The sequence below is a fragment of the Asterias rubens genome, chromosome 12, assembly GCF_902459465.1.
Source record: "Asterias rubens chromosome 12, eAstRub1.3, whole genome shotgun sequence".
In the NCBI taxonomy this organism is placed as follows: domain Eukaryota; kingdom Metazoa; phylum Echinodermata; class Asteroidea; order Forcipulatida; family Asteriidae; genus Asterias; species Asterias rubens.
In genome coordinates, this window is record NC_047073.1 from 6766182 (window position 1) to 6784738 (window position 18557).

Sequence of the window (18557 nt, forward strand, 5' to 3'; positions counted from 1 at the left end):
TGATGAAACAAATAGTTTTACATTAGTTGAAAGCATTGCATGACAATGCTAATTCATAACAAATGGGCAAACTTTTGATCTCTCTTCATTAAAAATATATACACAAAATAAGTATAGAGTAGATGGCCTTAGCTTTTGATCTAAACTGGACCTTCGCCAGAGCCATCCTCTATTTATGATTATGTAGTAATTTTCTGGTTAAAGCCATTGGACACTTTCAGAACATAACAAAAATTAAAACTTAACAGATTTACAAATAATAACTTACAGGGTTTACAGTATTAAATGGTGAAAGACTTCCCTTGAAATATTATTCCATGAAATGCCTTTACTTTTTGAGGATACATTAAAACAATTATCAATTCTCGATAGCAAAAATAACGTGCAGTAACAAGGGTGGGTTTTCCCGTTATTTTCCCCTGACTGTGATGACCGATTGAGCTTAAATTTTCACAGGTTTGTTATTTTATATATAAGTTGTGATACACGAAGTGTGGGCCTAGGACAATACTGTTTACCGATGTTGTGCGATTGCATTTAGTTCAAGTCACCAGTTATTTTCAGCCGGCCGTTGCCTGATGAAGCATACAAAATTAAGCTAAACGTTATTTTGCTAGGTTCGTGGATCCGAACCTGAGTAATATGCCTGTGATTTTTGTTTCGTAGGACTCGGGAAAAGCACCGAGTATAAAAAGCACTGAGTATACAGTGCTTACACACAAGGGTGTAAGGGTAAAACTAACATTAATATTCTTTATCCCTGATGCAAATCTATTGTATATCGTTGCGGTACCCGCTGCCAAATCATAGGATTCGAACTGCCTCTAGCTACCGGGCAATCTCAGTTTTCTTGTTGGATAAGACACTGCTCTAGGATTGCAAGGGTCTTTGGTTCAAACCCCACCCGAGTAATTTGCCTGTGATTTTGTTTTCACAGAACTAGGGAAAACACTGAGTATACAGTGCTAACACACATCGGTGTAAGGGTCAAACTTAAATTAATATTCTTTATCCCTAATGCAAATTTAAATCAGTTATTTTGATTGCCTATTGGACAAACATTTCCAAATCTTGTTACTAATACCTTGACTTAAGCAGTAGTAGTAAATTTGATTCTTGTGTAATTCTTTCAGAACCAATTAACTTCAGAGTATGTCCTCTTATATCACAATCTGCATCTGTAACATTAGTTCACAAATAAAAAAGAACAATATAAACAACACATAACTAATTGTTCAATAATTGTGAGCATATCTCTATGTAGCTGAAAACAAATTGCTATTGCTATATCTCTTTCTTCCATCCATCAACTCAGAAATGCTCAAAACTTCTGACCTTGTACAGTTAAAGACACTGGACACTATTGGTAATTGTCAAAGACAAGCCTTCTTACTTGTGAAAATTTGAGCTCAATTGCGAAATAATAACAAAAACATTTTGAGGTCTCATAATTAAATAGATACATGGAAAATTACTTCTTACTCAAAAACTATGTAACTTCAGAGGGAGCCGTTTCTCACAATGTTTTATACTTTCAACAGCTCTCCATTGCTTGTTACCAAGTAAGTTTTTATGCTAACAATTATTTTGAGTAACTACCAATAGTGTCCACTGCCTTTAAGAGCAATTCATGGTTTTGAATGACTTACATGGCACGCTAGTAGAAGGATGCTTGTCATTTTTCTCTGGTTTCATTGTTTCTGTCTTCACATGTCCCATTCTCAAGAGAAAAAAGTTATCAACTAAACTTGCTGTGTGTTGATGACCTGCCTGTTCAGTCTTGACCTTTGCAGTCGGCACCTTTGTAGTGTTCTGCTTTGGTTTATTGACTACTACAGGAGTCAATGGTTTAGACCTTGTGCAAGAACAAGCTGCCTCATACCAACTGGTCACATTCTCTATGGATAAATGACACAGTAAACAAATGGTGATTCTATTTTGGTTTTACCCCTCTTCTTGATGTGTTAGCACTATATACTCAGTACTTTCCCCCCGAGTTCGGTGAAAAAGTCACAGGCATATTACCCACGACCTTTGCAATCCTAGAGGAATGTCATACCAACTAGACCACCGAGATTGCCAGGTAGAGGCAGTTGGAATCCTATATTTTAGCATTGCGTACTGCAAACGATTTAAATTTGCATGGGGGTAAAAAGAATATTCTTTATCCCGATGCAAATTTAACATCATTGATGACATTAAGTTTCCATTAAAGACAATTTGCATGAGGACAACAATTTGTCCAAGTTTTTTTCTTTAAAATCTTGCAACAATGGCGGCACAGCACCCTGCCCATAATGGGCTTAAAAGTTTGTTCTATACAATTTGATTTTATTTTATTATTTTAATCCTTTGGGCAATACAATACAGGGAAAGGCAAAAAAAATGTGCCCTCTCATAAAAGGGTTAAAATTCATATACATAACACAGAAATCTAAAATTGTAGTGAAAATTAAAACAAAAGATGGCAAGTAAAAGCAATACACGAAACGATATACAAGAACCACCATATTAAAACTAAGGCCCCTAATTGTGTCAAATGTAAGTAGAAACACCAACCAGATGAGATGCAATGGGGAAAACATAACAAAATAATAAACACAATAAATGTATTGTTTTGTAAATGCATGTGATCTTACCATCATTGAAGGAAATTCCCAGAGTGAATTTCTGTAACTTGTCACTTGTGAATGTACTCAACTCATGATCAGCGTTTTTATCATGACACTGGGAGAAAGATTCTGTTGACATATCCTCATCAGTCTTTACTGCATTATTAGCAGATTTGTTGACTGGGTCCCAGGGTAATGTGAGGTCCAAGTCATTGGGTCGTAATTGTGTGGCGTGCAGGCCGCAGACAGCTAGCAACACAGCACTGCAAGCAGACTTCTCTTCTTTGAGGTTCGGAACTTCATGTGTGAGAAAAAAAAGTGAAGATAAGTTGATACAGATTGGCGAGAGGTGACTGTATTCCTTACATGCAGAGTTAATTTGTTCATTTAATGGGGTATTTTAAAACCTGCCCCTGTTTGTCATATTGCAAAGGTAAAAGAAAGCTACATGTAGCTGCAGTTTTACTTTCTAACCCGTTGCAATTTGTTATGAATTTCAAAAGGGCCTCATTGAAGAAAAAAAATGCATTTCACTTGTACTAGATTAGAAAAATAGTGATTTAAAAAAACCTTAGTAACCTTATTGTTCAACATTGTATGAACTCCTTGTCATTGGCTTCCAGGCAAAAATGCCTTGAACAATTATGTTCTCATTTCAAAACTTTTTTTAGTGGTTTGTTTATTAAATACTTTGTTGTTTTATTTCTTCAAAGAAAAAGGTGTGCAGATAAATATAAGCTATATTGACGAATCCCCCCCCCCCTCAGAAAAAAAGGATCTAATTTACAAAACCCTATGCAGTTAGCAAAAAAACACCAACCTTTTTGTTTAATTTTTGAAAGAAATATTGGTCACATTTAAAACATTTTGCACAGTTGACCCTTATTCCTAAACAAATATATATTTTAAAATATTAATTAATTGTTTTTTTATACTACTTTCAACAAAGTAATTCTACATCTAGGATGTCCAAACGCACATTTGTATAAATGGGTAACATAGCCAAATAAACCATTCATAAATACCTCAGACAGTTTCGCTATTCCTATTGGTGGAGAATGCGTCACGTGGGTGTGTATAAATCTTTGTTCATGACCAGTAAAAAGTATTGAAACATGGGCGTGATACGCGAGCTTGCACCTGTTCTTATAAGACAAGTTTCTTCATCCCTATTGGTGGAGAGCAACGGCTGAAACAGTTGGGCCACATCACGCCGTGTCCCCAGCCGTGACACTTGTGTCCTTAACAAGACACATAACCATTGCTTCGTCCTTCAGATGGGACGTAAAGCTGTTGGTCCCATGTGTTGTGTAAACGCATGTAAAAGAACCCAGTGCACTTATCGAAAAGAGAAGGGGTTCGCCCCGGTGTGCAGCATATTGCGCCACAGCACCTTGTAAACCATTACATCGTGGTTAAGGATTAGGTCTTATATCTCAAAAATTCGCCCCACTCCTTGCAGTAATAAAACCTGGCGCTTTGTATCCTTTGGCAAAAGGCGCGTTATAAATACGGTTATTATTATTATCACGCGATACGCGCGACGTGCACAGCATTACCCGAGGGTGGCGGAGGGCTTTACCATTTCATAGCTGGAGGGGTGTTGTGTTGAAAGAAATCATTTAACAATTATAATTTTTGCATTTATTTTACTTTTTGACCAAAAAGTGTTGATGTTTTTGACCGAAAAGGTATTTATGAATGGGAATCAAAGTGTGTTGAATCGGTTTTCAACTAGTGGTTTAAACCCGCCGAGGCCTGGTTCTTGATAATTTACCTCGACTTCGTCTCGGTAAAATTATCAAGAACCAGGCCTCGTTGGGATTAAACCACTAGTTGAAAACCTCTTCACCACACATTGATTCCCTTATTAACCAACCTTGTAAACTCATAGCTAAGGTTTGCATGAAGTGCTTCTCCGTCTCTAAAGCTTGTACTTCGGTATATGACTCTGTAGTCTGAAGGTTGCAGCTCATACTGTAATAATAATAATATAATAATATGGATTTATAATGCGCACTTCTCCAGAAAACCGATCAAGGCGCCTACACAAAATGAAATCAAAGTTTATGTACAATTACTAGCCTCAGGAATCATATATCATTTATATCATACATCTGTTGGTGTCATTGTCAGATTAAAGCAAATTTGTCATTACCTTTGTTTTTTCTAAAAAGTTTTTGGAAAATTAGTACAAAATTAAAAATTTGAAAATTCGGTATGTCAAGTTAATTACGCAGAACTCACTTCATAGCTATTGGTAACAGCGCAAAATCTATTTTTACATGCGAACACAAACAACCCAATGCGCACCAAACATAATTTTTACAATGTTTGAATTTTCGCTACGAAGCAGATTGTCACAGTTGTCTATAATTGTAAAAACCTTGCAGGGTTGTGTCGTACGCTGAAGGCCCAAGCCGGATAGCATGGCTGCGTTCCTGCCTGTTTTAACTGGCCATTTAAGGACGAGTCACCACTATTTTATTCCTTTATTTTAAATTGCTCAACCAAAAGTTTTCATGCTATGACCAAGAAGCGTCCAATCAAGAAAGCCTTGAATTCAGCTTTTTCAAAATGCTCTCGGAAACATTTGGAGTCAGGATGCTGAGAAGTCGCATATAAAACACAAATGGCGCGCAGAGAAAGCAGTTGGTGGCAACCAACAAAATTACACTACACTAAACAGGACACTGCGGACAGAGCATGCAACAGCGAAATGATAAACAAACAACAGTGTGATCTCGCATAAACGAGGGACAACGCGGTATGTGTGATAAGATGAATGTTTGTCATGAACTTGCATGCAGCCTTTGGGACAGACAACTAGTGCCGGAACAATGGTTGTTAGTTTTGGGTTCTTAGATTAAAGGGGCTTATGACTGCATGGTCCATTAGCGCATGAGGCAGTTTGGATTCAGAATACTTACAGCTGTGTTGTACTTAGATCGAACTTGTTCATTTGGCAGTCACATTGTTCAAGCGTAGTCAACATTTGTTGTCCATCAGTTGGAAATTCTAGTTGATCACAAACTGTCTCAGAGTTTCTTTCTGTCAACCCTGTTAAATAAAATGAATGTCCCTAGGATGTGAGGCATTGCATGGTGAGGTACATGTATCAATTTATATTGGGTTTACAATAACACCATGTGTGTATCTACTTGCCAGGTAGAGTTTTTTCTTAGAGAACTTTCTTTCTTTATTCTATCGGATGTTCGGGAGACTTCTCAGTTCTGAAAGAACTGTCCATTGTACAATGAGACTTATCTTTCCTCAAAAGAAATATTCATACAATAAAATCCATTCCTATAAATCCCTTGCAAGTGACGTCAAACACTCAATAAAGCGCCCTTACTGGGGTCAAATTTGCCCTCACTGGGGTCAAAGGAGGCAAATGATTGTAAGATAGCTGTTTTTGTGCGTAAAACGTGCGTGTGCCCATAGCGTCCCTGTAGCGTTTTGCGTAATGCAAGGAGTCTATTTTATTCTATCACAGATCACATTTTCCTCTGTGCCAATAACTGCTCGGGTTGGGCCACATCCCGTAGCCTTAGATCTCAAGGGTTTTTACCTTTGTGCCAAAAAGACCCTGTTATTATGTTAACAAAATTATTATGTTATCCCCAGTTCCAGACCTTGTCCTTTTGCTGGACAGACAAGGATTTAAAAAAAAATAGATAGCAAACCACAATGTGTTCGACAATCTGTAAAGACACTGGACACTATTGGCAATTGTCAAAGACCAGTCTTCTCACTTGGTGTATCTCAACACATGCACAAAATAACAAACCTGTGAAAATTTTAACTCAAATGGTCGTCGAAGTTGCGAGATAATAATGGAAGAAAAAAACACCCTTGTTACATGATTTGTGTGATTTCAGATGCTTGATTTCAGGACCTCAAAATCAATATCAAATAATTTATTTTAGAAATTTACTAAAAAACTACATTTTAATACTTTAGAGGGAGCCGTTTCTCAAACTGTTTTACACTATCACTAGCTCTCCATTGCTTGATACCAAGTACGTTTTTATGCTGACACCTATTTTGAGTAATTACCAGTAGTGTCCAGTGCCTTAAAGACAATAATTAATCGTTCCTTCTTCATTCTGTACAGTGTTTTATTGTTCCCTTTTTTAGGTGGTTTTTAGATAATTTTTTTGTCTCCCTTATATTTTTACACTGTGAATGGCCTAGATGTGATTTTACAACTAAAATGGAAAAAGGATGTGATTTCGAGAAAATCTATCCAATATCACATCTGATCCACCGAAATCACATCCGAGCTCGAAATCACATCCACTGCTAGTGGCATTACTAAAATTACATCCACTGTTTAGGCCTAGCCAAAATCACATCCGAGCTACAAATCACATCCATGGTTAACTGTCAATTATCAAAATCACATCCACTGTCTGGCTGCAATACCAAAATCACATAGTGTCTGGCCTTAGCCAAAATCACATCCCTCCTTCAAATCAGATGCAGGGTACATTGTGAACCCCAATATCACATCTTGATTCCCCCACTAGTGCAAGGTCACACCTGTAAATGAGGACTGATTGTCCACTATGAACAACTTCACCCCAAAATTACCATGAAAAATCCGTTTCGCCGTAAATACAGCAGAAGGTAAATTTAAGGCAATCTCTCGGCATCTGCTCAGTTTTTGGCAATGGTATTCACAGAAATTTCAGGACAAGCCCACTTTGCCCAAGGAGACCATGCACACTTGAGAAACAGAAACAGTGAATCATTCAATTACTGATCTAAGTGGAATTAACACCCAACACCACAGGGATCAAGTGACCTTCAGACCGTGACCTTACTTAAGGACACACTCAGTGGCGGCTGGTTTGCTCTGCTATACAAGGGAAATCATTCACTGAAAATGGTATTTTATTCAATGGCTGCTGGGTGTGCAGCAGCACCTTGTAATCCTTTATAAGTTGCTAAATAAATTGGTCTCTCAGGAATGCTCTCCTAAAGAAGGATAGGATGGTTGTAAATATCTATGTCACTGTGTATTTCCTTCTGTTAATCTTTGTATAGTTCCTCCTTTCTATTTTTCAAATTTTGTGTTTTCTATCGTTGATGCACACTAAAAAACAATGTTCATGATTTTAAACGTGAGGTTTAAAAAAACAAATGAAATGAAATTGATTTGATTTGAGTTTTGTGTAGTTTTACCTTCAGTATTAAAGTTCTTAAAGGAAGGCTCGTTGATTACAGTTCTTTCAAACCCTTCTACATTAATGCTCAGTAGTTGTGACGATCCAGCAAGCTTGTTTAAGTTACCACTAATCTCTTGCTCTGGAATAAAAGAAAATAAATTGCTAAAATAAATGTAAATGTCACTAAATTTAAACAACTGTGCAAACATTGGCCTACGATTTATGTACTTATATGTAACTACCTGACAAAGTATAAATACAACATCCTTGATCAATGAAATTAACACAACATTTCCTGGTTTTGCCATTTGCCTATTCTCTTTACGTATTGTTCTAAAAGTAGTTGGTTTTACCGATAGTTTGTGTAGCTTTGTACATTAAAGTAGCTTTAATAAAATTCCTCCTCCACTGGTGAAAAAAAATAACAACATAAATGTGCTATAAACATGCATATTTGACTCATTCCTCATTTTACGTTCATTCATCCAAAAGATAAAGACTTTAAATTCCAATCTTAAAAACTAAATTTGATTTAAGGGTTAACTTTATGTCTGACAAAAAACACAATGTCCACAGATTTACTTTAAACTGACACGGTTTGAGGATAATGATGATAGAAAGCTTCCCTGAGGTGCTTTAGTTTTTGAAAAATGAGTAAAACAGTGTCACAAAAATAATTTTGGTCTCAGTGAGACAAAAATTATTTTAGCATGTTCAACTGGTTTCTGCGACTCCCCTGACAACGTTGCTCTGGGATTTTTACCCTCTTTCTATCAGAAACCTGATGTTTATAATGAAGCTGAAAGTTCTACAGGTAATTCATATCACATACATATTATCATTCACAGTGAGCAGGAATTCACGTCATAGCTAAAAACTTGATCTACAAAAGGTATCGAAGCCCATTAAAGGAACTGTAATTGATAGCAAAAAACCGACTTGGTAATGAGCAATGGAGAGCTGTTGATAGTAAAAAAAAAAAACATTTTGAGAAACAGCTCCCTCGGCAGCATTGTAGTTTTTGAGAAGCAAGTAATTACAATTTCTCACTAAAATATTTGAATTTAATAAGAGACCTCAGTTGAGGTCTCAAATTCAAGGTATCTGATAGCACAAAACAAAGTGTGACATGGGTGTTTTTTCTTTCATTTTTCTCTCTCAACTTCGACGACCAATTGATTCCAATTTTTCACAGGTTTGTTATATTATGCATATGTTGAGATACACCTAGTGAGAAGAATGACTTTGACAATGAACAAGTGACTACTGCTTTTAAGACTGAATTTAGAAAATGTCTTGAGCGACTGATTCCTTCGAAACCTTTTTAAAATTTTAAACACTAAGACAAAGACCTCGCAAAGATACATTAATTTGCAATGATTACAACTGCAATGAAGAAACTTAGAGTCACAGAAAGAGCAATGGAGAGGATCATGGTAGGAGTTACAAGAAAGGACAGGGTCAGAAACAAGGACTTACAAAAGAAAACAAAGGCCAGGAACATCATTCAGGAACTCCTATGGAGCCATATATATGCTAGATAGATACACATGTAGATACTTAGATAGATTACAACCTGGCACTCACCTACAATTGCCTTGTCTAGTAGTTGCACACAATCACCTTGTTGATCACTTATCATCTCACACATACATTTAAGGTGATCACAATATTCTATGACACTCAAACTCATCTGGATGCCGCTTAATGTCTCCTCAACAAAAACATCCTGAAATAAAATAACAAGTTAGTTTACAACCGTTACTTTCTGTATTGATATCAACTCAGTTTTAGATTCAAAATAATTTGTGGAAGTGGATATAATCAACATCATTGCTGAACTTATCGATTCAATAAAATAACTTGCCTATTAAAACTTTATTCATAAATAGTCCCAGACAGTTTCTCTACTCCTATCGGTGGAGAGCGCGTCACGTGGGGGTGTTGAAACCTTTGATAATGACCAGCTGGAACTGTTTATAACAAGCTGGCTTCCGCGTGTCGGGCGCGCAAGATTATCACGCGAACCGCAATTCATGGCTATAGTAACAGTGCGTAATCTAAGCGCGCATGCGGAATCTAAGCGCACGCGCGTACACACAACCCATGCGCATCAAACAGATTCTTCACAAGGTTTTTGAAAAAAACATTTCAAACCTCAAATTTTCAATAGTGAAAGTGTCTATAATTGTATTTTTTAACGTCTTTTAACAAAAGGGCATTTATGAATGGGAATAAAAGAGTAGTGACTCATTCTTAAACGTCCGTTTAAAACCTTGCAGGGTTGTTGCCGTGCGATGAAGGCCCTCGCATCGGCTCTGGCCTTTATCACACTCGTCGCTAACCTTTTATTCCCTATTAATGACTCAAAAATGGCGGCCTGTGACTCGTTGTAAATCTTTCCTAATACTAGACATGTCAGAGACTTGAGTACAGTCATGACTAGTGGTTGATTACACAACTGTGTACGTGCATACACATAATTAATTTTAAATTTAACCAGTCAGTTGCCCTTGCGGTTTTAAAAGTTTTTATTATTGAACACTTTTGCGTTTTGCACTAACCTGTTTGTTTTGTTTATCCAGTTGAGGGCCAGTAGGTGCACAGATGCTGAAAGTTGTCAACCAGTTATCATCGGATAGACTGGGAGTAGGATCTTTTGAGAAGTGTTTCTCATTCCTAAACAAGGATAGATAGATAATTCAGACTAGTTTTATTACCAGTTTTCATTCGGCCATTTCACAAAGTACAATAACAATATTTGCCAACAAAAGTTCAGCTCAGGAAAACAATTTAATAAATATGTATAAAACTACCTGTAGGCATACAGGGAGTCTTTAAAAAAAAACTATACACTTTGGAAATGGCTACCAAATAAAAAATATATGATTCTGGGGAAAAAGGTTTATATGTATGGATAGCTTATGGACTCAACTTTCATAGGACACACAAAAGTCAAAATAAATTCATGATTGGGTGAGCACAGCTCACTTTTGTAAAGGGTTTGAAGAAAATAGGTTGCACAGTAATTAGCTTTCCAATTTGTGAGAGGTAAGTCCTTTGGAGCTCACCCAAGCATTAATTATTTTTGGATATTTTGGTGTCATATGAAAGTTGAATCCATAAGCTATCCACACATCTAAACCTTTTCCCCAGAATCATATATTTTCTTATCGGCAGCCATTTCAAAAGTGTATATTTTTTTTAGACACACGGTACAGGCTAAAAGCAACTAAAGCACTGGTCCTGAATGAAGATGACAGCAAGGTTTGATGAAGCATTTACAATCCTACAGCCACAGGCAGTCCACAAGTATGATTACAACATGTTGTTAAAAAACAAACATGTACAAGACTGGATGAGGAATACAAATAAATAAAACTATCAATAAACAACAACAGTAAAAACATGAAAAAAAGTATGAAACCTGAGAAATAGTAAAAACCACGATCCACAATTCATTAGGTATTAAGCAAATCAATAAAATTAGGAATTAGGCTATTTTGAAAACAGATTGGGTAATTTTAACTTATTTTGAAAAGTTGTATTTGTGACCAACAAAATACTTTCACTTAATACACACACTATACAAAACACATGATGGATGAAATCATAATGATGTCGTCCGTTTTTTCATGCCAGAAAAATTCATTTGCAGTGTCAAACAAGTGGTATACCTGAAAAAAAGTTTCACGATTGGCGGAATCCGAAGCGAGGGCCTTGGACAATACTGTTTACCGAAAGTGTCCAATGGCTTTAACATGGTATATAATTGGCTAATTTTTAATAACTCTAATAGAAGGGACATAAGGGCTTTTAGAAAAATTACAGGTAAAGTCGATACAATTTTAGGAAATGAAAGAAGAACAATAAAAAAACAAAGCTTGACGATTACAAAAGCTAATAATAATGATACAAATAATAAAAATAAAAACAATATTGACAAAAACAATACCTAGTTCCTACAGTAGGTCGGACTTGGTACAGCTAATAAACATAAGCCCTCAAAACACACAACATTTTTTTTTAAAATAAAATATTCTTACCAAAATATGGACATCTCATCGTAATGAGAGCCTGAAGAATTAACAAAAGGATCACTGAGCACTTTGGAAGTCAAATGACAACACAAACATACCATCTGTGGATGTTGCTGAGACACCAAGTTATTCAAGGCGTTCACTGATAAGATGCTTTCACAATAAAGGTCATTAGCTATGACAAAGAGAAAAATACATTGACTGTAAAGGGAAAGTTTCCATTATCACAGAGATTTTAAAATGTGTTTATTAGAACATAAGCAGATTAGCTTATTTTCAGGGAAATTTCTACAGTTGGCAGCTCTGCAATACCCAACAAGGAATTCAGCATGAGTCAAAAAGACCACATTCCATTTTGTTTAATTATACACCAAACCAATGCGCCGTATTTTTTACCGTGTGAGGGCCCTCTCACTAGTATTCGTATCACTTGCAGGGGTATACCTGATTCGTCCTGCAGTTTTGAGTTGCTTTAGAGGTGGATTATATGGTCCTTTAAATGTCTTGTCCATGCTGGATATGTCTGTGGTGGTATTAGTATACCGCAGAGAGCCAACCGCAGAGACAGCAAGGGTCTGTCACGCCGATCTCCTGTGTCTGCATGCTACAGCCTCATGCCACATGTGTTCAATTTCGCTAGGCTGGCCAAGTTGTTGGGCCCAGGATGATCGAGGGCGGCCTCTAGGTCTCTTCCAGCCAGTAGTTGGTGCTAGGCCTCCCCTTGAGTTGATGGCGATGCTTAGAGCTTTTTTAGCTGGAATGTTGTGAGCGCCCTCACACGGTAAAAAATACAGCGCATTGTCAAGGTAATTGCTTAACAGCTTTTATGCAGCATCCTGTTGGGCCTTCATCACCTACATACACAATCATGCTTTGAATTTCATTGTGATTTATTCATCACATGCAACATTCACAATGCTAAATGACAATTGTAAACTATATAGTAAGGTTTGCTGTAACACTAAGTAATGACTATCTCTAAATGAGTTGGGGTGGTTCTGAAAAGAACCATTGGTTTTAACTCGACGTTTGGATCAGTATGCGCTGATCGTCTTCTGGAGAAAGCTGGACTCTGACGCTGCATACTGCCTAAGTTCTGGTGATGCGGGTTAGCTATGTGAAGCGCTTGGTGGTGCACAATGGTAAACTTTTAAGAAATGAACTTTAGTTTTAGTATCCTTACCAGAGTAGAAGTTTCTGTCGGCTGTGAATACAGCTTTTCTCTTCTTGGTTATATCTTGCTTGACATGACAGTGATCGGTTTGCTCTTTAGGTGTGGAATCTACGTCTGAGCTAGGTAGAATCTCATACATCTCTCCATCATGATGGACAAAATCAACATCTCTGCTCAAAAAATAACATTCAAAGTTTCAATGTTTTAGTAAAAGATTGCAGATAAAAGAACATTGACTTTAAGGTAATTGGTACACATCATGTAAGGGCCAAGCTAACACTAACAGAGTTTTTGTTAATTTGCTAAAATTAATTTGACAAAACTGAAAGACAAAAAGATGCAGACAACAAAGGTTTATTATTCATGCATTGAAGGTTATTCATGCATTTGTTACTTCTTGCCTTGACAATGGCAATGCTCTTCTCTACAGTCTTCCTAACAACCACATTTCCAGTCTTCAACACCTTCAAAATACTGCTGCCCGCATTGTGACACTGTCTAAGAAATGCTGTTCCATCACCCCCATTCTGAAACAACTACACTGGCTCCCTATCTCTCAACAAATCATCTTCAAGCTGATGCTTATTGTCCACAAAGCACTTAATGGCAAGGCTCCCCACTATATTTCTGAACTTCTTCAAGTTTACACTCCATCAAGAAATCTTTGATCAAGTTCCATGCTTTTTCTCATTGAACCCAAGTCTCGACACTCATGGGGAGACAGGTCTATTTCTTCAGCTGCACCACGCATCTGGAACTCTCTACCACTTAATCTTAGATCATCCAGCAGGGTGGATACGTGCGCATTACAATTACTATTATTACTATTACCATTACTACTATTACTATTACTACTATTACTACTATTAAAATAATGAATAGGGTAGATGGCCTTAGCTTTCGATCCAATCCGGACCTTCTTCAGAGGCATAAGACAAGTACAAACAAATACATATCCATTTATAGAAAAAGAGAGGGGGAAAGGGATTAAGGAAAGGATCCAGAAAGAAGCGGGAAAATAACAGCCAATCAAAGTTCCTATTTCAGAAACAATATTGGGGGCTATGAACCAATAGGAGTGAAGTGGCGAGGACAAAGGATGTTTAGAATGAAAGGAAGGGTTACTGGACCATAAAAGTGGTAAATGTATTGTTCGACAACAATGGAGGGAGACATGAAAGGGTAGGATTAGAGAGCAGGTTGCATCATGATGCAACTAACAATGGTCAATTAATAAGAATAGCAAGATCAAAGGTATGATGATTTTAAAAATAGGTATGAGGGACCTGTGGAAAAAAAAGGGGGGGGTTACTTACATCAGATAGTTACAGTGATGAATTTATAAAAACAACTTTAAACTAGGTTAATTTATATTTTATGTACAGAATATATACAACATATGAGTTCTTAGGCAGAAGTGAAGTGGAGGGTAATGAGAAGTTATTTAACACCAGTGTTTATGTTAAGTCCAAAGGGTTTGACTGTCTTGAGTTGGTGAATCCAGTGTGATTCTCTATTCTTGCGGTGTGTGTCATCACCATTGCAAGCTTCAATCACCAGAAGTTCAACATCAATGACACTATGATTGGGGCTGTTGAAGTGGATAGAGACTGGGTACGGTTTCTTAGTCTTTATGGAAGAGACATGATTCGCAAAGCGAAGACTAAGTTTGGTCTTAGTCTCTCCCACATATTGTAGCCCACATCTCTTACATGATATGACATAGACTACATTAGACGTGCTGCATTCAGAGTCGGTCTTGATGTTGTATGAAGAGCCAGTGGTATGACTCTTCACCTTAAGTGAGGGCTTAATGTGCAGACACGTTTTGCATTTGGAACGGGTACATTTGTGACAGCCCAGTATATCTGTCGGGGGTTGTGTTTGGACTGTACCTGGGGGAAGTTTGGCCCTGACTAGTATGTCACCAAGGTTCTTAGGGCGGCGGAATGCAACCATGGGAACCTCAGTGATTGCTGAGTGTAACCTGCTGGAGGAGTGAAGTATAGGCATGTTATTATTGAGAATTGAGGGAAGTTTGGGTAGTTTGGGGTGGAAGGTGGTGACCAAAGCAACTCTATTGGTAGGAGGTTTTTTAGCTCCCGTGTTAGTCAACAGAGTATGACGAGGTACGTTGAGAGCCCTGTTGATAGCAAGTTGGACCCTACGTTCGCTGTGTCCCCTAGATACAAGGTGTTTCCTTAGCTCTGATGAGCGCCTCTTGTACAGGGTATCTGTGGAACAGATACGCCTGATACGTAAGGCCTGACTGTAAGCAATTGCCTTCTTACAGTGACTAGGGTGACAGCTATTGGAGAGAAGGTACTGGTGGGTGTCGGTGGGTTTACTGTAAACATCTGTGACAAGGCCATTAGGAGACTTGGTTATTGTCACATCTAGAAAGTTCACACTATTACTACTATTAATATTACTATTACTATTACTGTTACTATTACTATTACTACTGTTACTATTATTACTGTTATTACTGTTATTACTGTTACTCTTACTCTTACTGCTACTGCTACTGCTACTGCTACTGCTACTGCTACTGCTACAGCTACAGCTACTGCTACAGCTACAGCTACAGCTACTGCTACTGCTACAGCTATAGCTACAGCTACTGCTACAGCTACAGCTACAGCTACAGCTACAGCTACAGCTACTGCTACTGCTACTGCTACTGCTACTGCTACTGCTACTGCTACTGCTACTGCTACTGCTACTGCTACAGCTACTGCTACAGCTACAGCTACTGCTACTGCTACTGCTACTGCTACTGCTACTGCTACAGCTACAGCTACAGCTACAGCTACAGCTACAGCTACAGCTACAGCTACAGCTACAGCTACTGCTACTGCTACTGCTACTGCTACTGCTACTGCTACTGCTACTGCTACTGCTACTGCTACTGCTACTGCTACTGCTACTGCTACTGCTACTGCTACTGCTACTGCTACTGCTACTGCTACTGCTACTGCTACTGCTACTGCTACTGCTACTGCTACTGCTACAGCTACTGCTACTGCTACTGCTACTGCTACTGCTACTGCCACTTCAATTTTTTTTGTATGCCTTTCTTACCTTTCATTTTTTGCAGAAAGGTGGTCCACATCAGAAGTGATTCCACATGTCAGGTAGCTTAGGAGTGACAGGGTATCGTCATTTCCAGTGTTTATAAATCTGGTTGTAACTGCAAACAAGAACAAATCACAATGAATAAAATGAAGTGAAGAACATTTAAATATATTATGGAGCCTAAAAATAAAAACACATTAAAATACGAGAAAGAATTAAACATCAGAAGAACACAGAAGAAAAAAAATGAGTATAAAAGCCCGATAACACAGGCCCTGATAACAAGAACGAAAACGAGACTGATAAAATGCAGGCCCTCGATTAGTTGAAATGCTTCACGCAGAATACGCCCACGCTTATTCAACCAATCGAGGGCATGCATTTTAGAAGTTCTCGTTTTCGTTATCAGGGCTTGTGTGACCGGGCCAACCTTCCAATAAGTTTAGCAAATTTTTGAACAAATAACGCAAAGACAGCGGAACTGAAAAATGAAAGTAGGGCTCCCCAAGGAAAACAAGATTTGTACTAGAGCACTAAAGTTGAAGACACTGGACACCTTTGGTAATTGTCAAAAGCCAGTCTTTTCACTTGGCACAAAATAACAAACCTGTGAAATATTTAACTCAATTGGTCATTGAAGTTGCAACATAATGATGGAAGAAAAAACAACCTTTGCACAGCAAGTTGTGTGCTTTCAAATGCTTGATTTCTAGACCTCAAGTGGAAATTTAGGGCCATTCTCTGAAATGTGAAACTTTTTTTGAAAAAAATGAAGTTGCTGATATTAACTTTTTTTTTTTTTTTTTTAAATAAAGCACTACCTGAAGTTTCTTGAACAACATTTGTTTAAACTTTTTTTTTACGAGCGGCCATCCCTAATTTGCATAAATTAACATAAAGTTGATTTTGATTTTTTTTTTTTTATCCCTAAACTGACTTGAGAATTATTGGCATTCAGTCTGTTATCAAATAAACATTTATCTGGTTTGGTGAGTGCCTTTGACTTGACTTAGATCAATTTTAAACCAAATGTGAATTTTTTCTATAAGAATTAGTCAGTAATTAACGAAGAATTTAGCGACTTTCCATGTCACACACGTAACTGAAATATGGATGAAGTTTGTACTACAAATTAAGCACTGCTTTAATAATGTTCAGACTTTATAGTTTTGCCAGGCATACAAAACGTAATGCACAATAAATTCACACACTTTTAAATAATGGCCTTAATTATTGTGTCACACACGTCACTAGTTACGTGTGTGACCTCTTTGTTACGTGTGTGACAGCATGCTTACATGCATGCCCCTCAATACACAAGGTATGCGCTGTGATGCACACCCAGGTGAATAAGCCGTGTGTCACTTTGGGCCACATTTTTTTACCTACACTTGAGAGAGGGGTATAACAAAGGCCTAGCCAACATTTTTCGACAAAGGGGGAGGGACAAAACCAAAAGTGGATTTAAATTTTTCTCTCTTTCTCTCTGACATTGGTATTGCCATTGCGTTTGTGTACATTTTTGTTTGTAATGCTTGTTTTTTTTTAATTTAAATTGTTCCAAACAAAAATATAATGTTGTTTCAATACAGTTGTTTGAATCCATTTATATTATTCATTAATTTACACACAAATCATTTCTGACACAGAGGCAAGTATTGCTAAACATTGTTGATTTACTTGATTGTCGATTGCCTCAGTGCATTAAAGCATAGGGTGTCACACACGTTACGAACCATAATGTCACACACGTAACCCAACCTAATCACAGAAAATTATTATTTAACATGTTTAGGATATACAATTGACCTTAAAATTGATTGTTTCATTATACTGACTGAGATTGAAAGTCCCCCCACAAGAAGTATGAGTCTTCCAGCAATTTTAAACTAACAGAGTTTTTAGAAAGAAAATATTGGTACAAAAACCTGCTTTTGTCTGACGTCACACATGTAACTAACCTTTATTTGACCTCTGACCCAAAATGAAAAAGTAAAACAATTTTATTTTTCGTTTTTAACTAGGGTCAGTTAATAAGTATTATTTGGTCTGACAAATACGCAGACACAAGGATTTGTTGTTGTAGTGAACTCTGCCAGGAGTTAATTTATTCCGTACTCTGAATTCAGTGGTAAAACGACAATTAAATTGCAATATTTATTCAAAATATTTCCCATCCAGTGATATCCACTCATAAAGAAGTATACCAATTCCAATTATAACTAGAGATAGTGATTGTTACTAACAATCACAGAGCTGTTCCGGTAATTTTGCTTAATTTCAAGCTTCAAGTAAAGATCAAATTAGGTACATCGTTTCCTTTCAAAAGTCGCAAGTGTATCGAAGTTGCAAAAATTCACAAACATTACAACCTTATGACATAATCTGCAATGTCAAAGAGTCTATAAAATCGGTTGTGTAGATCTTGATATATAGTCCCACTTCCGGTTGACCCAGAAGTAGAGGTCAACTTGGGGTC

At 37.2% G+C, this 18557-nt stretch overlaps 1 protein-coding gene across 1 annotated transcript in view; it reads right to left on the bottom strand.

Annotated features, from left to right (window-relative positions):
- The window catches only part of LOC117297638, a 44812-nt gene that overhangs the window by 9550 nt on the left and 16705 nt on the right, over nt 1–18557 (bottom strand). Inside the window, exons 3-13 of the mRNA XM_033780776.1 lie at nt 16085–16193; nt 13010–13170; nt 11833–12001; nt 10351–10465; nt 9374–9515; nt 7803–7925; nt 5543–5672; nt 4492–4589; nt 2640–2909; nt 1650–1898; nt 1085–1178 (exon numbers count right to left, since the gene is read on the bottom strand). Of these exons, the coding sequence (XP_033636667.1) occupies nt 1085–1178; nt 1650–1898; nt 2640–2909; nt 4492–4589; nt 5543–5672; nt 7803–7925; nt 9374–9515; nt 10351–10465; nt 11833–12001; nt 13010–13139 (1520 nt within the window). The 5' untranslated portion in view covers nt 13140–13170; nt 16085–16193. The remainder of the gene's footprint in view (nt 1–1084; nt 1179–1649; nt 1899–2639; nt 2910–4491; nt 4590–5542; nt 5673–7802; nt 7926–9373; nt 9516–10350; nt 10466–11832; nt 12002–13009; nt 13171–16084; nt 16194–18557) is intronic.